Raw genomic sequence first — 22,559 nt, forward strand, 5'->3', positions numbered from 1 at the left:
CTGGTGGTAGGAAGAAAGTCTTTAAATGATGTGATTGTAAGTCAAAGCTGATGTGTCGTGGTATGACAAGCTTAACAATGTTGACAGTTCTAGCAAAGTCCAAACTGATGTTCCATATTGAGCTTCTTGTTAGCGAACTAATCTTGTAAGTTTGGCTGTCCAGCTAGCATTGTTGCTAGAGTTGTTGTGTTGTTTTCTTCTTATTTTTAGCTCGGTTATTCCATAAGGAATATAATGAACTATAGGCATTGCTTTAGTTTGGCCTCGTTGTATAATTAAAATAAGGCATCTTGTTATATAACAATGGCATTTTTGCTATCTTGGTTTCGAAAGCTTTTATAACTTTAACATTGTTTTTTTATATTGTAATGATAACACTAGAATGACACTTCTAGTATTACTTTTACGATAACACTTTAAAACAGTAGCAAATTTACCGTTGTCGCAAATAACGGATTTACTAGCATAGCTGCAACAAGATACCTAGGGACTGTTTGGATGGTATACTCAATTTGTCTAAGGTTGCCACAATGTTTTAGCTAACTTGACTAAGGTTTGGCTAATAAAAATGGAGTCACACTTTAACTAGCATGTGACAAGTGTGTCACACTTTCCTGTGTCATTGACATGTGGGGCCATGTATTGAAAATAAAATTTTATCGCAAATATTGCATAAACCAAACATACACCTAATTTGATCAAATTTAGCTAACTTAAGGTGTGCCAAACTTAGACAAGTTGTAATAATCAACCAAACAGCCCCTAGTACTATCCAACCCGCTCTGCTCGAGTAGGTGGACGCTCTATTTGTGGACGCATTTTTTAGCTTGCTATCGTGCTTTGGCCAGCAGATTTGTCCAATTCACTCGGACCAACTACTTGGGCATCTTCTCGCTTAATCTAAAATTCATCCCTGACGTTAGGACATTTGCTAAATCTGAATCCCGTCCTAGCTAGATGACGTATCGATAATATAACAAAAAGGAAAAATACTTCGCGCACGGGCACAAGTTACTCCTCCACGAGAACAGACACGTTTAATGAGATAAATAAATTATATTTTTCGCTCAGTTTCTTTGTAGTATATATTTGTTTACTACTGTAAAATATTCTAGTTGAGCATCTGAAAATACACGCCTGACGAACTCCAACCCGAACACCAGCAGCAACGCAAGTCGCATGCTTGCTTCTCAGTTTGAACCAAACTTGAAAATTCAACAACACGTTCGCTCATGCATCACAAAAGCCAAGCAAACTACCGGCAACTTGAGAAATGTAGAACAAATCAGCCCGTCAGCCTCTCCGGCACTCCCAAATTCAGATAACACGCGCTTTGTACAGACAAATGTAAGCCATGTGCCAGTCACCTGTTAAGAGAAGCAATAACTTTTGATTTAGAGATTTTTCATGACATGCTCAAGCCATTTCAGTTATATATATATGTTGCTCACCTCCACCAGATAACTTCAAAATCTCTTCCTCCTTGCGTATGCTTGGGTTGTCGTCATCAAATTCAATCCATTTCCCTAAATATAAGCGCATAAGCATCAGTGCCATAGTAATAAGATAAGCAAGTGATTCCGAGAATTAGTTGCAAGAGTAGCTGGCCCTACCGTCGTCTTGCTTAACCCAGCCAACATAATGGCCTGAGTCTGCACTTCGCCCTTTGTGCGTCAAAACAGCAATTAAATCATAGATGCCAGTCAATTGTTTCTTTGGCACAGAAGAATCAGCTGCAGTAAACACAGAACCAGATAAGCTTACATGTAATCAGGTTGAAAGCAACTCTAGCATTTAGTCTTGTATCTTCAGCTAAGGACTGAGTATTGAAGCATATAGGGCATGCATTTGAATAGATACAACTAGAGAGAGAGAGAGAGAGAGAGAGTAAGGACACTAGAATTATATACTCTTAAAACAATAAGAGGAAAAAAAATAACCACCATTTTACGTAATACATACAGAGAGTATCTGATCTATATCTCTAGATAAGAACATAAACGAACTACTTGCCTTTGTCAATGTCCATGCCGGATGATTCCCCAGCATTACTTGACGAACCCTGAAATGACCACATAAGGATAGTGCAGGGATTCAAGTACAAAAGCAGTGGGTTCAACAAAAGAATGATATGCCCATGTCTCAATAGCTCTAACTGATGAATTGGCTGTATCCTGAAAGACCATTACCTCATTTTCTGTTGAGCTGCTGGCCTTTCCCTGTACTTTTAATCCAAATTTAGCATTTTCTACATCTCTCAGCATCTTCACATGCAAAATTAAGTGTTGTGATCATTAATGGCACCACGGAGCTAACACAATCAAATATAGAAAATGACGAGACAACTAGTGGTACCTGTCGGGGAGCCTGGAGTTTTTGTTTCAGTTCATCTGAACAGAAGTCATAAACATCCAATTCCAGGGGGTAATCCACTTTCTGGAAGTAACAGAAAAAAAAAAGTATTACAACTTATTTGTCAATAAAAGAGGCAAAATGAAACTGAGTGGACACAGTTGAGAATAATTGATGAAGCTTCCTTACAAGACCCATGCTATGAAACTATGGGAGGCATGTGTTGTCATGAAAGAGAAAACACTGATATAGAGTAAATGTTGGAAAACCATACCGTACTTGCAAGCAAAGATTTCAGAGGAAAGCCTTTTCTTTCGCAAAAAGAACTTTTGAAAATATTCCCTTCATATTGAGAAATCATTACCACTCATCCATATCACAAGCCTATCCAATAATGAGACGGAAACAGGGTATGCTTCTGCGACTGATGGGTGGGCCCAGAGGCCCAGCTCATTCGATTGGACATGATGAAAACACAAAAAGGCATAGTTTTCTGAAAAGCTACTGAAAGAAGAATAACTCTATGACATTGCTGCTTAAAAATGCAGTTTCCATAGTTTTACCAAAGGGGGCATGCCTTTTACTCAAGGAACATACCCGTAAAATCTTCGCCTTCTGGTTTGATTCTCTTTTCCAAAAGAAACGAACAAACTGCACAGTCAAGTACCTGAAGGAAGAATTGGCATGCATATAATTACCAAATAAAATAAGTGGTACTATAATCAAGAAATAATATTTATGTTATTGCCTAGGCAACTCATCAATTCTTGATTCTCTTGTATAAAGAGCAGTGCGGCCCAGTGAAGGTGAAGCCTTCTCAAGTTCCGACTTCAAACCCTGCAGAAAAAAATACGTGAATAATTGCATATATATCTTTTTATACAAATTCTGAGGTCATGAGCAAAATATGATGATGGTATGCAAATCCATATAAAATAACTCTGTCAGAAGCAGCAATGAGCTACTTGGTATAATAGTAACATAACTTACATGCTTAAGTCCTTCATGAAGGTGGTTTACATCATGAGATATATGGCATTTCAAAGAATAAACAGATTCTCTCTCTAAACTCTCTTCACCACTCTCTGCACAATGGACCCTGTAAATAGAAGCCAACATTAATAAATATCAGCAAATTAGAGTATTAAAATTATTCTTATGAACATAGCTTTTTATTAAGCCAGCTGCTTTGGGGAATAAAATGGCAAATGAGTATCCTCATCCAACATGACATCAGTAGAGGCACAAAAAAATTGCATATGAAATGCTGGGAAATAGACCTCAGGTCTACTTGTGGTGGATATTCTGGACCAGGGATGCAAGCTCTATGTTACCATTTTGGAAATGAATGTACAAACTGACAATCAGCAAAAATCCATAAACAAAAGAGACCACGACACATTTGTTAGTTTCATAACCGCTATGTGCTATATATAATGCATGTGCAAATACAGTATGCTACCTTTCTACAACAGAAAAAGAACGCATCAAAGTAAGACAAATGTGCATGCACGCGCACACACACAGAGGGGGAGAGAGCGAGCGAGAGAGAGAGAGAACCTGCTCACGAGATCAATCCCAAAAAGTTCCTTCATCGGACCAGCAGGAGGTTCACTATCAAACAAGGGAAAATGGTAAATGGCACAGGCCACCACAATATAGACACTCAGAGAGATAGAGAGAGGAGGGGGGATCCCCAGGAAAATGAATGTAAGAGTTTGAGAATAATAAGTGCTGCTAGCGGAAAACTACATAAATTACCTTGCTTCTGATGTAAGAGTTTGAGTAAGTGTATACACTAACTGGGTCCAGCATTCTTCTGCATCCTGCAATTTTTTCAAGTAAATAATGTTTAATCATACAGATTAAACGATAGATAAACCTAAAATTTAGTAATAGATGAACCGAACAAACCTGTTGCATGTAAACATTATTTTGTTGTTGTGCAAACTGGGGATACTTTTTCCGCAGTGTCTGCTCAAGTGTAGATCAAACAAAAAGTCAGTACAGGTATAATAAACCAAAGCATTATAGTTTTCCCCAAAATATTAAGGCCCCTTTGATTCAAAAGAATTTTATAGGATTTCATTCTTATAGGAATTTTTCCTACAAAGCCCTTTGAATCAAAGGAATGAACCCTATGAAATCCTTTGAAATTCCTATGGAATGCATCTTCCTATACAAGTTTTGGAGGAAAATTAGCAAGAGGTTGAACCTCATGGAAAAAAAATCATTTGAGTCTATCTCTCTCTTCAAATTCATGTGTTTTTCCTGTGGTCCAATCAAACAGTCATTCCTACGTTTTTTCTGTGTTTTGCAATCCTCTGTTTTACACCTACATTCATGTCAGAATCCTATGTTTTTCCTATTCCTCCATTTTTTCATTCCTTTGATTCAAAGGAGAGGTTTGAAGAATCATCAACATATCCTCTATCTATGCTACAATATGTAAAGTATAAAACCCCCAAAGTAAAGAAACTAGCATCCAGAGACAGCAAAAATAGTTCGATGTGTGAGCCTACTAGAAAGCCCCCTAGAGTCCCCTCTTCAAGCAAAGGGATGTCATGGAGTTCAAATAACTCAAGTAATTTCATATACAAGCTATTCCTTGTAAACACTCATATACATGATAGCACAACTCAAGTTCCACTTGAGCAAATTTTCTGAATAAGGAAAGCAGTAGCAAAATTTGTATCACAAATACACATGTTATAATTGGTTTTTTTTATTTCACACAACAACGGTTTCAAATACACATAATCATCGGTTTCAAGTCGTAAAGTCGAATTGAGGTACCCCTGGACCGACTTGGCGACTAATCTACTGACATCATTTCATGTAGTTAGTCTAGCATATCATAGAAGTAAACTTTTTAGTTTTTCTTTTATCTGACCCATGCAACAACAGCCTACATAAAGAAAAGAACATTTCTTATCTAATTTGTAAAGTGTCATAAATAGAACCATAACATAAGGAACTCTTCTAATCACAGAAAGCAAAAGATTCTATATCTTTAATGTAATGACTGAATAAGGTTAGCTGAATGCTGACCTGCAAGAAGAGTAGAGGTGCAACTGGCCGAACACTTTGATCGAGTTCTCCAAAAGTATTACGAGTTGCAACAGTCAAATTATGAGAGGCTTGGTCAACACCATTACCCCTCACACTATCTGAATAACTGCACAGGTAAAAGAGAATGATATAGACAAGAACAAAATCCTTCCTTGCAGTCTAATGCTTCAAAGTAATTTTCAATGGAACCTCAATAAAGCCGACTTCAGCTCTGGAACAGAATGCAGGCATTGCAAAGTGGAATTCATGTAACATGTATTCCCCAAGTTATAAAGACCAGCACTGTGCCCCTGAAAGTCCAAAGAGAAATCTTTGTAGCACAGATTAAAAATTGCCAAATAAGACCACCTTGCCAAATACAATAGCGATCTCAAGCAATTTGAATTTTTTACAATGCCAATTACAATGTAAGGGCATATATTACCTATAACAGCATTATCACTTTAGATTATCTGCAGTCACAGTTTTCATTCTAGATGCCATGATTAGAATGATTTTTGATTAATTAGCATATAAGATAAATCAAACAGTCGGTTTCAGGAACTATGCATGTTTCCCATAATCTAATGGCAACGGAAAGACGAGAATATGTTCCTATCACATGTCTATATTCATGGATAACAACACAGCAAGAGTACTGCGCATTTGTTGTCTCTAATCATTTGTGTAGTTTGCAGACAAAAGAGTGCAACCATAAAGACACTGTAAGGACCACAGTTATAGTTCATGTGGATATATGGTATTACGTAAGTTTAGTGAATTGTTATTCTGGGAGGGCATTCCAAGTTGTCACTCGTAATAGTTTTCATGGTAGATTAACCAAATATCCATGCATCAATGATCTAGAACAAGTATATCACCAAACTTGAAAAAAAACTACATACTTCTCAATTGTACATCAATCCCAAATGGCATAATTATATGGATAAGACTCTTTGACTAATAAAATATGTGTGCATATATCTACGGAACTTGATAGAAACATGTGTACATACATCTATGCACGGAAGATTCCATGGTGGTAGAGGGTTGGCACATTCGCCACCACCATCACTATTAGCTTCATTTATTAATAGTAGAGATATGCATAAATTGAGAGATCATACACACCAGTGCAACCACTTGCTCTTCTTCTGGTAGATCCTCTACAAAGACTGGGCCTTTCTCTGGAGCTTTCACAATCTCATCAGCTGTACCTATCATCATCAATTTTTGACCCTGCCGAGTGCATTTTCAATCCTTGAATATTGTATCTTTTTGCATCATGGAAAATCAATACAAACAGTACATGTAGTTGAATACTTGAACGTGTTAATAAGGGTCTGGTAGAATAAAAAAGTAAAAGGAAGACAGGTTGATAATCTCACATCTTTCACTCCCAACGTAGACCAATCCGCGTCATCCTGCATTACATATACACAAAATTGACAACGTTGTTACAAAGCCAGATTAAATTAATTATAAAGGTACATAAAATCAATCATATCCACTCCATAAGCATGTCAGCATGTATACTACCTTCAATATTCCACCCTTCACCATAATTTTTTGCCTTTCAGGTGGGACACCAGTCAGAGTGTATAGCTGGCTCTTAAAGACAATAGGAGGCTGGCTAGTGTCAATCTCTATGCCTGGGAAGGTCTCCTTTTGCCATTTCACGCTTACTGGGCACACCAAAAGCATCAATCATTGTAAGAAATTGAGTATGAAGGAAGGTGAAGACACAGCACATGAACTGCTTTGACTAGCAGAACGAATTTGGATTTCATAAGAAGATGACATCCACTCATTTCAGATCTCAAGAAATAAATGAGATTATCGTGTAGCCATGGAGCAAACAAACCACCCTAGCACCCTACACCTTGCATGTTCTAAGCAGTTTGGATCAAATCATGCAGCACAAAAAAAAATCCTCATTTGACTTAAAACACTCGACCCAACAATATTATTTGTGTATATGCTAACAAATCATGTTTTAGTCATACATGTATGACTTCCTATGCCTAGACACTAAAAATGTTAGTGCAAGGAAGGTAAGCGATAGTCTCCATTTTATTTATAAAAATCAATACATTATATTTTCATCAACAAGGTGCAATGGTCTCTGAAATCATAACACATTAATTGGATGGAACTAATGTTAACAGTTATCCCTTAACCTTTTCTTTTTTGCATAACCATACTAGCTTCGGACTAAACATTTTGGTATCTACCACTAGATCATAAAGTGATTCTTTGGTTGCATAAAGGGTACTACCAACAAAGCATGATTACGAAACAGATCTCGCCTTCCAGAACAAAAATAACTTCTTTTGAAAAAAAAAGTATGGGAAACTGGAAGAAGATCAAATAAGCCACATTTTTCCTTAAGTGTTAATGTTCAGGTGATGCATATAATATCAATTTGAGATGAAGATTTTGGAACTGAGTTGACATGGTCATGTAAGCTGGTTCAATTACATAATAAACAATGTGACTACTCTTCTTTGGGACAATACTCAGTGTAATATGAGGGTATCCTCACTAGGTCTTCTTTGGGATTATGACTGGAAGCTCACATCCTTGACAAATTCTACATCCATGGGCAGTGCAGCAAGATGATATCCTCATTAAGTGCTAAGATCTCCTTAAGTATCATAAGCAAAATAAAGTCCCCCAATCAACAAGAAAGAAGGAATTGAGTACAGTACAGCACCAATTTATTGTATCAAAGTTTTGGTGTTGACAGGAAATTTATTATCCATATGACCATATCTGGAACTAATAAAACTACTTTCTTTCTATTGTTTGTACTAGCATCCACCCATGCATCGCAACATGCCAACATATCTAAAAGAATACATAACACGTGTTCTGAGTTTGGAAAAAAAAAGATCGTATTATAAATTTCTAATGAAAAAGCACACATGTAATCATACCATCAACTGACAGGTGCATGTGCATGAAACCAAACAATGTACAATAAAATACGATGCACATGTGAATACATAGAATCATCCACAAAACATATAGGCATAGAGCACACCAACATCAATAACTCCTCTTTTAAGGAGTGGAGATTTCATATTAAGAAAAGATCTGAATATATAAACTATAAAGTGATTCAATACCCATCAAGTAGTAACTAGAGACTGCCAAAAGAAATACAGCATGCAGAAGCTACTGAAAATTATAATTCTCAAAGTGTCATAGGTATGCATAATCCACACCAAGGTGCAGAATGAAAGTATCAGTCTGAAAAAACCGACTAAATTCACAGTAGACTTGGTGTACCATACAATTCATAAGCAGTTCAGCACTATAAGAGCTCAAAGCAATAGCCTGGGACCTAAGTGCATGGCTTGGCACTTCTCAAGAACAGAGCACAAGGGGGGCTGGTGGGTTTGTTTAGTTCTTTTGGAGATTAGACCCAAAAAAATTTACGCAATCAAAGATTTAACACAATTGAGTACTTAACAGACTGGAAAAGTGCAACTAACGCACTAACATCCACTGACTACCAAGTCCCTCTACAAATCATTGCCTAAACAACACCATGCCTACGGTTCAGACACATCTCTTGGCCAAAGTTTCAGAATAACACGCAACTGGCGCTCAAATTCGTCAGGCACGCCCAGCTGCTACATACATCTGCAAGCAGCACTGCTCGCGCACACCCGCAGTTGCGAAATGCGGCCACGCCACAGGAGGAGCGGGCACGGAGAACGCGACGAAGCGCGAGTCCAAATCTAGCAATCCAGCCCAGAGGACTAAGCCCTACATTCACAGGCGAGAGCCCCCCGCGCCGGAAACCCGACAAACCCACCAACCCTCCAGCGCCACGTCCATACTACTCCGACCGAGCTCTCCTCCTCCGCCGGGAGCCAGATCGAGCCCGACAAAATCAAACCCCCACCAAAGCCTCAGACCGAGGAGGCGGCGGCGGGCCGCCGCCGCACGGGAACGCGAACGGCTGGAGACGCCGGTTCAGGAGCGAGCCAGCCCGCGGGCGATCAGATCGGCGCCGCCGCGAGAGGGAAGCGGGGGAGGGGAGGGAGCTCACCGGTCGGCATGGGTGCGAAACGGCGGCGCGGCGGAAGGCGAGTTTACTTGGAGGAAGAGAAAGGAAGCGCAAGGCGACGGAAGGGAGGAGAGGAGAGGAGAAGCGAAATAGTACGAGGGCGAGTTTTTTTTTCTCTCCTCATTTTTTTTCCTTTTTTTTCAATTTTATTTATAATAATACTATATAAACGCACTCAGTCGGGCCGGGCTGGGATCGGCTGCTGTCGTGCTATCCGAGCCAAGCTCTTTCCAAAGGTCCATTTTAGGAGGTTTTCATGTGTATCCTATTAAAAAAGATAATATATGTCTCTGTGTTATTAAAAAGTTTGAGTCTCTCTTTATACCATGTCAAACTTTATCGCGTCATTCATACCATTTCGTCCGTTTTTTTCCTAACGATGGGTAAGAGCAGAGCAAAATGACTTAGTTGCCCTTAGAGCTGAGAGGCTTGCTCGCGTGTGTGCGTCTACATCTCTCAGCGCTCCCTCTCCCTCACCCGACCTCCATGGCTGGCGTCGTGTCACCTCCCCGGCCGGCGATCTCGTGAGCCCCGCAGCCCCACGCCCCCACCGCCCCATGCCAGCCCTCTCCTGGTTGCCGTCTGCAGGCTGGCGACCGCCTACCGACGACGGCACCAGATCTGGACTGCGCGCAGCGGAGGAACAACGACATTTGCTGCGGCTACTTCTTCTCGCGTGGCCTTGCCGTCGGCACACACTACTTGCCCATCCACCCTCGACGGCGGTGAACTGTCCGGAGACCGACTTGAGGCACTCGCACGCGCCCGACCAGTCCTCGGTGGTGGCTGCGATGGTGGTCAGGTTGGAAAGGTCGTCGCAGCACTCTCGAGGGGTGGTCCTCGTCGCCCTGCAGGAAGCCCATGCACGGCGACACGTCGGAGATCACGCCAGAGCACGAGAACAAGACCTCGTTGGCCTCTAGCTGCCAGAGCGTCAGCAACAACAGCACAACGAGGACGACGACGAGGCGGCTCACGTTCTTGCCCATGGTTAGTCTCTAGGGATGGCAATTCACCCGTGGGTTTGGATCCTCTATGGGTACGGGTACGGGTATGAATTTTCACCCGCAGGTGACCGGGTCTGGGGCCCCGCATATGGGCGGGTGAGGGGACGGGGATGAAGTCCTACCGCGGGTACCCGAGGGGGTATATCAGACTATAAACCCTTAAATTGTAGCCCATAAAATACTAAGCCCATATATATAAAGAAACCCTAGCTCCCTCTTTGTTTTGTTTTCTCCTCACTTCCTCAATCACGTAGCCACAGGAGGCAGGCGGGCAGTCAGCTAGGCGGGCGACAAGGCGGCGGCCGGCGGGCGACAAGGCGGTGACCGGTGGCCGACGAACTTCATCCAGAGTTCAGATCCCGGTCCCTCTCCCTCCCCCGCTCCAGCCGACGGCGCATGCGGTGGGGGAGGCGGCGGGCCGGCGGGCCGGTGCAGGGCAGCGCCTAGCCACCAAGTGGGCGCAGCCACGTAGGACGGCGAGGCAGCGACCCAGCGCAAGGTGACGGGCCGGCGACGGCGAGGAGCGAGGTACCATCCATTTTGTGTTGTTACCATTGTGTGCTGTTAGAGACTGAATGCGGATGAGCGGGTCACTTGGTTGGGTTGCGGGTAACTGGTCAGGTCGGGTACGGGATGGAATTCTACCTGTTTCTTCAATCGGGTCCGGGTTCGGATATACTATTCGGGTGGTGGGTTCGGGTCCGTTCCTCTCCATCCCGCCCCCGACCCGCCCCGTTGCATCCCTATTGGTCTCTGTGTCGCGAGTGTCAGTGGCTGGAGCTAGCGATTAATTAGTTTTTTCCTTCTTAATCATTGTGGTAATTTCGATGCTAGTGTTGCAATGAACTAGTGATATGCACATGCTACTTTTTACTCGATTCCTTCGTGCTAATTTTTACTCGGTGAAATTCAGTTTCAACACCTGTGAATGAACATTGAACATTTTACTGAGATGGCAGGCCGAAAGGGCAAGATGATATTTTTTCTGCCCAGATTCGGAGCTGTTAAATGGTTAAACCCTGACGAAATGGTTTGGAGGGCGCGATAAAGTTTAACGATGGCATGGAAAGAGGCTCAAACTTTTTGATGGCACAGAGGCTGACACCATCTTTCTTAATGGCACACAGATAAAAACCTCTAATTTTAGGGGGTTCTGCCCTAGTAAGGCCCTGTTTACTTCCCACAAATTTTCTGCCAAAAACATCACATCGATTCTTTAGACAACTAAATAGAGCATTAAACATAGATGAAACGAAAAACTTATTGCACAGTTATGTGGGAAGTCGTGAGACGAATCTTTTGAACCTAATTAGTCGATGATTAGCCATACGTGCTACAGTAACCCACATGCGCTAATGACGAATTAATTAGGCTCAAAAGATTCGTCTCGCGGTTTCTAGGTGAGCCGTGAAATTCGCTTTTTTTCATTTGTGTCCGAAAACCCCTTCCGACATCAGGTCAAACATCTGATGTGACACCCAAAAATTTTCATTTCCCCAGCTAAACACCCCTAAATCCCAGAAAACCTTCAAAGTGACTGAAAACACGCGCATTATGCTCTTTTAAGTGAAAAGGGTTTCATTTTTATGTTTTTACAAGATTGTAAGCAATAAAATATTTAATAATAATTGAAATAGTATATACAATATATTATTTTTTGTTGTTTCGTAGGTAATAAATGCAAGAGACAAGTTATATTGGAAACAATATTAACATAGTTTTATATAGATGAAAGTCATTAGCATATTGTCACATCATCAAAAGTACTAGCGTGACACCATACTTAATGAGAATGAAACTAGCGCTGGGATGACTCTATGCCTCGTTATAAAATCACATGTATTACAATACTAATGGTGTGTTTTTTGTGGAAAATTGTTAAAGGGAATGAGTGTTTTGGGGTATATGGGTTGTCAATTCTATGGTTTGGATGGTGGATATGGGAGTTTTGGGAGGAATAAGGTTGATCAACCCTTGACGTATTACGCCAATCAATAAGGTGCAAGATAACATCTTGTATGATTATATTTGGATCTTCAGTACGTTCTTAATAGATGTCATCATCTCAACTCACTCAAATATTTACATGGTAAGAGTCTAATGTTAAACATTTCACTTCGATGGATTGTAAGCTGTACCACCTTTAATTCCAAGTTTAAGTTGATTGTATCAACCTTTTAAATTAAGTGACATGCATCAGACACATGACACAAGCAAAAAAACGGGTATTCAGATAGTTTAAGTTGATAAAAGGAAAACATTTAATAAAAGTATAAAACAAATTACCAAATCATTAAAACTTTTCTATAAAATGAGAAATAAAGCCACTATTAAAGTACAACATCACAAAAATACTTATTGAAAGTTTGAAGCATATGAAGAGCACCATGTGTGACATTTGGAAAAAAAAGAATTTGTAAAATATCATAAATATACTTGTTGAAAATTGAAACATCACAAAACAACACATACAATGTAAAAAATCCAGAGCACATGCATATTACAGTGGCATGGCTTGCCACAGATTCTTTGGTGCTGCTTGATGTTATGAACTGCCATGTTTGCTAGAGTCAAAACACAGACGCATCTAGTTGGGGGATGCACCATGCTCTCGTTACTTAGGGGGTGTTTAGTTGGTGAAATAAAAATTTTTGTATATCACATCAGACGTTTGACCGGATGTCGGAAGGAGTTTTTGGACAAGAATAAAAAAAGAATTTCATGGCTGGCATGGAAACCGCGAGACGAATCTTTTGAACCTAATTAATCCGTCATTAGCGCATATAGGTTACTGTAGCATTTATGGCTAATCATGTACTAATTATGCTCAAAAGATTCGTCTCACGATTTCTCATATAACTATGCAATTAGTTTTTTGATTTATCCAAGTTTAATACTCTATTTAGATGTCCGAAGATTCGATGTGATGTTTTTAAGTGAAAATTTTTAGGAACTAAACAGGGCCTTAGTTTGTCCCTATCATTCTCCCTCGTCATGCTCGCCTTTTAAGACAATGTCCTACCTAAAGGACCGTCGCTTCCCATGATTGACAATGAAGTTGCTTGTACCATATGTCGAAGAAGCCTCAATAACTCCGCTCCACCACACATGCTTCCTCCGTCCCAAAATAAACCAATTTTTCATTTTTTATCTATAATTTTTGACTTCGTCTTATTTAATTTTTTTTTGCGATTGATCTTTTTGTTTTTATTAGATGATAAATCATAAATAGTACTTTACGTGTGACTATTTTTTTTCTAATTTCCTGAAAAATTTTCAAATAAGACGGATGATCAAACGTTGGACATGGAAACCGGAGAATTGGTTCTTTTTGGGACAGAGGAAGTATGTTGCACAACTCGCCTTTCACATCGATTGCATCACCTGAGTCATCTAGAAGCTCTCCTCTATCTATATCACCATATTCATGAACTAAAAACACAGAAAGGTCATAAATCACGGGAGTGGAGTGAGGCAATAGACACAACATCTCATTTTTATTCCCAATTGGAATGTTCAACTAAAAGCATTCTCGATTTTTTATGAATAAATGTAACTAATACAACTACAAAGCCACCGGCCAAAACCACGACAACATTACAGATAAGAAAGGTTCTATTTTGTTTGGCTACACCCTCTGTTCGAAAAGAAACCAATTTTGAGGGATAAAATAGGAGTTTGTAGATTTAGGGCTAGGATCCATATAGCTACTGCAGAGAGCTACTGTATAATGCATTTAGGGGTATTTTTTTTACCGTTGGATCAAAACGAAGGCCTCATATCGATTGCAACCTTAATCATTCAAGGAGTGAACAATACCTACTATGGTACCCTGGCACCGCTGATATATTTTTTACCGTTTTCTCATCCTAATAATAAACATCATCGATCTGAGCCAGTAGATTTATCAAAAAAAACTATGGTTTTTTTACTAAGGGGTTGTTTAGTTTACAAAATTTTTTTTACAAAAACATCACATCAAAACTTTAAACACACATTTGAAATATTAAACTTAGTCTAATTACAAAGCAAATTTTAGATTCCGCCTGGAAACCGCGAGACGAATCTTTTGAGTCTAATTAATCCATCATTAGCACATGTTGGTTATTGTAGCACTTATGGATAATCACGTCCTAATTAGACTCAAAAGATTCGTCTTACTATTTCCTCCATAACTGTGTAATTAGTTTTAATATTTATATATATTTAATGATTTATTTAGATGTTCAAATATTCGATATGATATTTTTGAGAAAAAAATTTAAGAACTAAACAGCGCCTAAGAGTGCGTCACACTAACACTACCGAGGAAGACGGCATCGGTCACCATCGTCACAGATTCGATCAGCCATTGCACGTGCTAAAACGGGCAAGATAACTCGGTGACCGGAGCCCAACCAACCCTAGACCCAGCCCAACCAACACTAGACCCAGCCCAGCCCGGCCCAGTACCCATGCTAAATGGCAGCGCATCCCTCCTCGCTCGCATCCAGCTCCGGTCGGTCGCCCACCCCACTCCAAGCGGAAGCAAACCGAAACCTCCTCCGATTTCACTCCGTTCCCCACCGCCGCCGCCGCCGCCGCCGCCGCCGTCCCTTCCCCCCAAAACCCTAGCTTCCCCCTCCTCCGCCCGCCGTGGGATGGGATGCCGGCCAAACCCTTCCCACGCCTCCTCCTCCTCCCCCTGAACGCCGCCTGGATGTCCGCATGGACGGCTACCGGGCCCTGATCGCTGCCGGGGCCACCGCCGTCTGCTGCCTCGTCTGCGCCGTCTGGGCCTTCCGCTCCTCCTCCTCCTCCTCATCCTACTCCTCCAGGAAGCGGCTGTTCCAGGAGCAGCAGCGAGACCTCTCCCTGGGCTGCTGCGGCTGCGCCCGCTGCGGGTGCCTCGCGGCCGTCAACGGCGGCGAGATGGCCGTGGGCGGGGAGCAGAAGAAGGCCCCGGCGCCGGCGCCCGCCGCCGCGGGGGCCTCCATGATGGAGCAGCTCGTGCCCGAGATCACCACCCACGCGCTCAGCTACCTCGATTACACCAGCCTCTGCCGCCTCTCCATGACCAACTCCGCGATGCGCCGCGCCGCCAACGACGACGGCGCCTGGAAGGCGCTCTACCACAAGGTGCGCCTCTGCTCCGCTGCCCGTGCTTGCTCGGCATCCCCTAACATTTCGTCAACTGATGAGCCCTAGGATTGAGAATGCCATGTTTGTTTCTGCTAGAAGAGGACCATTAGCATGGTTAGGTCTTTATGTTTAGAATTGTGTGCCCTGGCTGAGCCATCTGTGCTCTTGAAACTGCTTTTGTTTATTATGCCATTGCATTAAGTACACTGTAATGCATTCAAGATAATGTACTTGATAATTTTTTCCTTTTTATGACTGAATTACATGAGCATAGCTATAGGATTCATATCATTCATCAGAGGCCTTTATTAACCTCTGGAAGATTGTTCGGTTAGTTACCGATCTAATTAATTTGTTTGCATAAATGGGCGGCAATGCGACCCTGTTTCACAATAAGATATAACAGAAAGACTCGTAAATTGTTTTATTTTCCAAATTTCACTGCCTGTTTTGCAGTGCAGCCACACCATTGACATACGTAATGCACACAATATTTATTCCATGTAAATACCCACCGTTAAGTTCGAACAGAACATATATCATTTTCTACCATGCTAGCTTATGTGTACCCTCTTGCCTTGTCCTGTTAGTACGTTTTGTGAGAAAATTTATAATGCTATTTTTTTCTGTCATAACAGCACTCCTTGGGATTGCACATTTTATATAGTGTTTTTACCTTTTTAGTAATCTAATTTATAAAATTACAGATTTTATACTCCTCACGTTCTCATTGGAATCGCAACAATTTGTAGATGCATACAACAACTCCTTATGATTTTTTGTTACATTAGAAGGACCTTTTACCTTCTGTGGGTTGGTTTCACAATGTAAATTGGCTCTTTGTTTCCCTGTAGGACTTTACAGTGGAGCAACACAACATAACACCACCGAACGGATGGAAGGCATATTATGCAGCCACAAAAGCCATCATGAACGTGAATACTGAGTTCTATAATATCATCAGGGAAGGGTCCTTGCCAGCAATGAGTCACTTCTGGCTTAATGCAGATTATGTCAAATGCATACATGCAACTGGAGAGCTTTTTACAGGGTATGTGCTGCATCTCTGATTGGATAATTTGTAGCATGTCTCGTCTGTAGAATGTATCATCAGTCATTATTTCTTTTGGGAAAAATCTTGAAATAATCAATATACACTAGTCTTGAATCAGTTATCATTGTAAGTGATAAAAATGACTAGTTTGGAACAAATAAAAAAGAAGTTAATCGCTGCTTCAGATAGAAAATATTTAATATGCTACCCCATCAACATTTTGTTTCTATGCGAATTCAGATCCTAGTAGCACCTTCTAAAAGTAAAATGGAGTGAGAAAGGGTCTATGTTTTGTTGATTTGTATAAAATATAGAACCACATTTTGGCTTTGCATATTTATGAAGATTATTATGTCACTTTACCCATATGCAACATTCATTTCTTTGCATCATCACTACCCTGTATATTGCCTCATTTGTGAAGACTTGCAGTGTGTACTGCTCTCTCCTTAACTTTTACTGAGAACTATACTTGTAACTAGATCTAGTTTGGCTGATAATTTATTCCAATTGCCTTCACCCTGTTTTTATTATCTTCCTGGCGGAAGCTTTTCACTTGTTTCACATCTTTGTTTGTTTTTCTTTAGAATATCTGCTAAGCCTTGAACCTTTTCAGCTTAGTTATTTACATTGACAGACCTGTTTGAGTGCTAACAAGAAATATGTGTGATTTTTTATTATCTGTGAAAGCATTTTTTTAGTCATGAATGCATGTGTGTTCACATGTCTTTCTTTCCCTGTTTATTTTTTGGCATGTGATTTTTAAACTGTGCATACAAGTAATGAAGTAAATGTTTGTTAGGAATAATCATATTCATGGCTTTTATTTTCTTCTACCTCTTGACCTTCTACACGTGTGCTTTTACAGCATGGATATCCTTTATTATTATGTCCTGTTGAGCTTTTCTTGACCATTCATCATAACTACTACCTTCGTCCCAAAAACAGTTCATTTTTCAGTTTTTAAATACAGTGTTTTGACTCTTCGTCTTATTTGAAATTTTTTTACGATTAATATTTTTATTGTTACTCGATAATAAAACATGAATAGTACTTTATGCGAAACTAATTTTTTTAAGTTTTTGTACAAATTTTTCAAATAAGACGAATGGTCAAACTTTGGACATATAAATCGAAAAATGAAGTTATTATTAGACGGAGGTAGTATATAACAGGATCAATTGTCAGAATATTTCTAGTTTTTTTTTTAACAAATCAGAATATTTCTAGTTGATCCATCCTGACTTAAATTTAGTGGTATCACCAGAGGGCTCTTTTGTTGCTTGCCTTTTCTGTTGTTTCTTAAGTTTCTAGAGGCATCCCATGTACTTTTCAACTAAAACCAAGATATATGTCAACTCTGTAAACCTGTGCGTGAAAACAGTTTGAGACTCGTTCTTTGAGAGTTATATTTTCCATTAGTTTTGCTTCTTTTCTCTGTACAGATGGACATATCATTTGCATATGGTTTCTATCCAATCCAACAATCAATTGATGTCCCTGTGAATTGCTGGAGTTGGTCATATCTAACTAATCTTTTTTGACAGGTACAATGCAGTGATGGACAGTTGGGGCTTGCTATTCAACTGGGGCCAGGATGGAGGGCAGGGCATTGGTTTCCAGCTACGCGATGTCCGAGCTCGTGTACTTGGTGAGGTGGCATGGGTTAACATGAAGGCGCATGTTGATGTTGACCCTGGTCCGTTCCATGTGACCAATGTATATGAGTTTCGTAATGGGAGGTGGTATATGGTTCATCACCATAGCTCTCTCATGGCTGACCCTGCTCCACATAATCTGTTTGCTTGAAGTTGAGAACAAAGAATCATTCGCAGCAAAACTTCATGGCACATTTCTATGTTGCTTGCTTCTTTTGCGGTTTAGACTGGTGATAGATTATGAAACATATTTGGGGAGAGCTTTATTTCGCAGTTTTCTCCGTTTATTCCTTCATCCTGAATCTCCTGGTTGTTGATATCCCTTCAGATTTTGTATAAATGTGTCTTAGGAGTAAACTAAATTGGTTAATGAAAGATTGTAGTGCTCGGTGCGGCCCTGACTGACTTCCGGGGAATCTTAGTGCTTGTGTTACTGCTGTTTAACAGCTTTTGCTGTACCTCCTTTTCACTGAGGTCTTGTTTAGTTCCTAAAATTCTTTTCTAAAAACATCCCATCGAATTTTTGAACACCTAAATAAAGCACTAAACATAGATGAACCGAAAAACTAATTGCACAGTTATGAAAGAAATCTTGAGACGAATCTTTTGAGCATAATTAGTCCATGATTAGCCATAAGTGCTACAGTAAATAATATGCGCTAATGACGGATTAATTAGGCTCAAAAGATTCGTTTCGCAGTTTCTAAGCTAGCCGTGAAATTCGTTTTTCATTCGTGTCTGAAAACCCCTTCCGACATCCGGTCAAATATTTAACGTGACACTTGTTCTAAAAATTTTCCTAATCTAAACACCACCTGAGCGTCTGGTCTCAAAGTTAAACTTTCAATTTTTGGGAAGGATCTAAAGCGAAACTTATGAGAAACCGTTAGGGCAGTTTGTTTCCGGTTATCTCATTTCAGAAAAGTTATGGCCAGTCATGTACCTTAAGTCCATTGACTTTTAGTTTGGTTTCATGGAGTATTAGGGTACAAATCATCTATCAAGCATTTGGACAAAGAGGCTTCTCAGAGAATGTACAACAATTTGATGATACATGTACTCTGTTCAAGACAGGCTCAATCATATTATATATATAAGTACTCACCTCTGGAGAGAGTATAGTATGTCTGTTTATTCTGTCAATGATTTTACAACAGGAGAAACAGAAAGAGGTCTCGAGGGATTTTTTATACATGGCTGGCCGTCCAGAAGTATAATGTGTGTACACCAACAAAGGGCTAATCCTCTGCAGACTCCGAAATCATCATCGCACATGATAATGAGAAAAAAAACAACAATGGGACGCATCATCTCTTAGCCCGCGAGATGGGAAACCCCACACAAACTTTTGTACTAATCGGCTCCATGTTCGTTCATCAGCACACACACCGTTAAACACTACTACTACTACTGCCCTTGTATGCATATAATCTATACGTATTATCTCACAGCGTCGAATCTTATTACTTTTGTGTCCTTCACCGGCAGTCCCCTGATCCTCTCTCTGCAGGCAGCAGCAGCAGCAGGGAAGCATAGAGCCTCAGGCGTCGTCCTTGTCTGCAAAGATGTCAAGAAGGGAGAGCGCCTGCAGAAACACAGCAGCAGCAGCAAAAAAAACGTCAGCTTTTTTGGCTCGTTCATGGCGTCTCGTCTCATTGTTTTTGTCAGTGAAATGCTTGCATGTTTGGATGATGAGAAAGCTACCTCGGCGACGCTGAGCTCCAGCCTGAACTTGGGCCCGTCGTAGTGGTGGAGGATCGGCCGGAAGGCGTCCTCCTCCAGCGGGTCGTAGATCCTCCTCGTCGCAACCTTCACCTGATTGCCATCATCACCAAGAGAAGAAAAAAAAGGAGTCAGATCCAGCCATCCAGGACAAATCATTCATTCCAAATCAAGCTTCATGCAGTTGGCAACCTGCTTCAGACAGGTTTAATGATTCAGTGTAAAGTTTTTGAAGATTGGTAGTACGATCTTGTGAGATCACTTTCACTTTCACTTTGGTGTTAGGTTTGGTCTAATGACGTTGATCGCGACAATGGAAGAAATTTGTGCATCAACTGAGATGACACGGAAGCGACCACTCGAGAAGGTTAGGCTTTTAGTGTTTGTAATTGCTCCGCGTGATGTGGTGGTCGTGTTGTCGGTCTCTGACTTGCCCATCTAATCTTTTTCAGGTGCGGTGGTTAGGCAGTCGCCACCGATCCTTGCCGACGAACTAGACTAGTATTTATTTAGCTATTATTGTTGATTAATTAGTATTTATTTAGCTATTATTGTTGATTTTAAGTGTTTGCTTATAGTCGGCAAAGACCAATTCTTCAGTCATCAAAGCTTGCAACTGACGCATATCTTCATATTGACTAATTCTAAATCTAAACTGTAGTAGCACGACTTAAGCTAGGTAAGGATTCTTTAAGCATGGATGAATCTAGCACTAATTCCTGACTACACTTGTTGCATATCAAACATGTTTCAAGTATATATATGCAAAAGCAGAATTTTTTTAGCAGCAGTAATCTGATGAATCAGAAAGTGAAGTACCTGTGCAGGGAAGCGCGACTCGCCGGGGCACTTCTTGTCCTCCCAAGCCGTAGGATCGATGTTTGTTCCGCCAAAGCTCGCAGCCTGAAGCAAAGAATTCAAAAAAAAAAAAGTAATTAGGGCGATGACTGATTGAGCCCAGGTAATAATTCACCAAATAGACTTGCAAATATCGAGTAAAAAATTACTAATTTTGTGCAGACTGACTGAGTAAGCATCGCTAGGATTCAGCCGTGATTACCTCGAAGATGCCGTGGAGCTGGTGGGTGGAGTAGTTGTAGAGGAAGAGGGGCAGCCCTGGCCTGATTGCCCTCACTGAATCTCTGTATCTCGATGGAAGCCCTGAATCAAGCACAACAGCAGTTCATACAATGATATGTTGGTGAAAAAAAGTTGATTTTTTTTCTTTTTGGAAAGATGGTTTCTTGGTTGAAGAATTGAAGAACCAGTTCTTGGCTTTGATTTGTGATCGAATTTGAGCAGCAGTGTGTGCTTACCGAAGAGCTGCCTCTTGAGGTTCTCCTCCATGGTGTCGTTGTTGCAGACGAAGATGTATCCGCCGATGGCCTCGTCCCTGGGCAGCGCCTCCGACGCCGGCAGCGTCTTGAACCTCTTGTCCGACGCCTGCGCGCCGTTGTTGCCGCCGTCGTTGTTCTTGGCGTGCTTCTTCTTGCCGCCGGCGCCGTCGCCGCCCTTCTTGCCGTGCCCGCTGCCGTAGAAGCCGCCGGTGGTGTTGTTGTTGTTGTTGCTCGCCGGCCTCCCGACGGACTTGTTGAAGTAGCTCTTGACCTCGCCGCCGTTGCCGCCGTAGCTGCCGTTGTTGCCGCCGTAACCCCCCATCTTGTTGAACGCGAAGGCGTTGACGTTGGCGTTGTTGTTGTTCTTGCCGTAGGGCTTGCCGTCGCTGGGGAGGTTGACGCTGTTGTAGCGGTCGGCCTTGCTGGCGCCGAAGGCGAGCTTGCCGGAGCCGATGAGCCCCGGCCCGTCCATCCCAGCGCCGCCGCCGCCGTTGGCGACGACGCTGTTCTTAGCGGAGAAGTGGTGGTACTCGCCGTCGGGCGGCGGGGAGGAGGAGGAGAAGACGGCCTCGTTGCGGCGGTCGGCCGGGGACGACCAGATGGAGTCGCCAAGCGAGAGGCCGGAGAAGCTGGCCGTCTGCAGCCTCAGCTGGTCGCTGAACTGCCAGAACTCGCGGTCGTATCCCTCCATGCCCGCCGATTCGATTCCTCTCTGCCGCTGCTCTCCTCTTTTTGCTTCCCTCTCGTTTTCTTCGCGCGCGAGGCGGATGCCGTGTGCGGAGCGAGCGCCGAGACGGAATGGAAAATGGAAGGAGACGTGGGAGGCGAGACGTTTTATCGGGGGTTCGCACGGTGCGGCGCGCGCGCGACGCGGCTCGGTTTGGTTGGTGAATGGTGAGTGGTGTTGGGGTGTTTTGGTCGTAAATTCGACCGGGGCAACGGGCGAAACGGGGTCCGGTCCGTCGGGAGCGAAGCTTCGGCGAAGGTGGCGAAAGCGCGTCCGTGCGATGTACAAGTCTCAAAAGCGGCTGCTACTGCTGATTGTTCACTTCTTCGGCTGCAAAAAAGTCATTTCTTCTCGAAGATGGGATAGGATTTGCTAGTAGTAGTAGTGAAATACTGTAAGGCCTTGGTTCCGATGACGTCTGGATGAAGGGACTTTTTTACGGTCAGTGT

The 22,559-nt window shown here is 41.8% G+C and overlaps 3 protein-coding genes and 1 pseudogene across 3 annotated transcripts; 1 reads left to right on the plus strand and 3 right to left on the minus strand.

The window, feature by feature from the left end:
• Positions 1-1,006: 1,006 nt before the first annotated feature.
• Positions 1,007-9,588, minus strand: LOC102707906 (ubiquitin carboxyl-terminal hydrolase 6). Its single transcript, XM_006644217.2, has 18 exons — positions 9,467-9,588; positions 6,943-7,088; positions 6,792-6,827; positions 6,535-6,642; positions 5,614-5,714; positions 5,404-5,530; positions 4,267-4,326; positions 4,114-4,178; positions 3,913-3,966; positions 3,343-3,451; positions 3,101-3,189; positions 2,950-3,019; positions 2,356-2,436; positions 2,190-2,264; positions 2,014-2,062; positions 1,614-1,733; positions 1,452-1,526; positions 1,007-1,367 (listed from the first exon to the last, which is right to left on the minus strand). The coding sequence occupies exons 1-18, from the start codon at positions 9,474-9,476 to the stop codon at positions 1,318-1,320; spliced, it is 1,425 nt and encodes a 474-aa protein (XP_006644280.1). The 5' UTR covers positions 9,477-9,588; the 3' UTR covers positions 1,007-1,317.
• Positions 9,589-9,659: 71 nt separating this feature from the next.
• On the minus strand, positions 9,660-10,473 carry LOC107303581 (annotated as a pseudogene).
• A 4,529-nt stretch (positions 10,474-15,002) lies between these two features.
• LOC102722450 (F-box protein SKIP8) lies at positions 15,003-18,730 on the plus strand. The gene is made up of 3 exons (XM_006645928.2): positions 15,003-15,609; positions 16,467-16,663; positions 18,214-18,730. Exons 1-3 carry the CDS (start codon positions 15,199-15,201, stop codon positions 18,473-18,475), a joined length of 870 nt encoding a protein of 289 aa, XP_006645991.2. The 5' UTR covers positions 15,003-15,198; the 3' UTR covers positions 18,476-18,730.
• Positions 18,731-19,412: 682 nt separating this feature from the next.
• Positions 19,413-22,198, minus strand: LOC102707623 (B2 protein). The gene is made up of 5 exons (XM_006644216.3): positions 21,363-22,198; positions 21,107-21,207; positions 20,866-20,949; positions 20,029-20,139; positions 19,413-19,909 (listed from the first exon to the last, which is right to left on the minus strand). Exons 1-5 carry the CDS (start codon positions 22,072-22,074, stop codon positions 19,865-19,867), a joined length of 1,053 nt encoding a protein of 350 aa, XP_006644279.2. The 5' UTR covers positions 22,075-22,198; the 3' UTR covers positions 19,413-19,864.
• Positions 22,199-22,559: the final 361 nt, after the last annotated feature.

The sequence above is a fragment of the Oryza brachyantha genome, chromosome 1 (genome assembly GCF_000231095.2).
Source record: "Oryza brachyantha chromosome 1, ObraRS2, whole genome shotgun sequence".
NCBI lineage: Eukaryota > Viridiplantae > Streptophyta > Magnoliopsida > Poales > Poaceae > Oryza > Oryza brachyantha.

What these genes read in the sequence shown, in the direction of transcription:
- LOC102722450 (XM_006645928.2), top strand. Translation starts at nt 15,199, where the DNA reads ATGGACGGCTACCGGGCCCTGATCGCTGCCGGGGCCACCGCCGTCTGC. An exon ending in GGAAGGCGCTCTACCACAAG is followed by an intron (nt 15,610 to 16,466) that starts GTGCGCCTCTGC and finishes GTTTCCCTGTAG; the next exon opens with GACTTTACAGTGGAGCAACA. An exon ending in ACTGGAGAGCTTTTTACAGG is followed by an intron (nt 16,664 to 18,213) that starts GTATGTGCTGCA and finishes CTTTTTTGACAG; the next exon opens with GTACAATGCAGTGATGGACA.
- LOC102707906 (XM_006644217.2), bottom strand. An exon ending in CTGAAGTCGGCTTTATTGAG is followed by an intron (nt 5,531 to 5,613) that starts GTTCCATTGAAA and finishes TTACCTGTGCAG; the next exon opens with TTATTCAGATAGTGTGAGGG. An exon ending in TTCATGAAGGACTTAAGCAT is followed by an intron (nt 3,190 to 3,342) that starts GTAAGTTATGTT and finishes TTTTTTCTGCAG; the next exon opens with GGTTTGAAGTCGGAACTTGA.
- LOC102707623 (XM_006644216.3), bottom strand. Translation starts at nt 22,074, where the DNA reads ATGGAGGGATACGACCGCGAGTTCTGGCAGTTCAGCGACCAGCTGAGG. An exon ending in AGTCGCGCTTCCCTGCACAG is followed by an intron (nt 20,140 to 20,865) that starts GTACTTCACTTT and finishes GATGGCAATCAG; the next exon opens with GTGAAGGTTGCGACGAGGAG. An exon ending in TGGAGCTCAGCGTCGCCGAG is followed by an intron (nt 19,910 to 20,028) that starts GTAGCTTTCTCA and finishes GTGTTTCTGCAG; the next exon opens with GCGCTCTCCCTTCTTGACAT.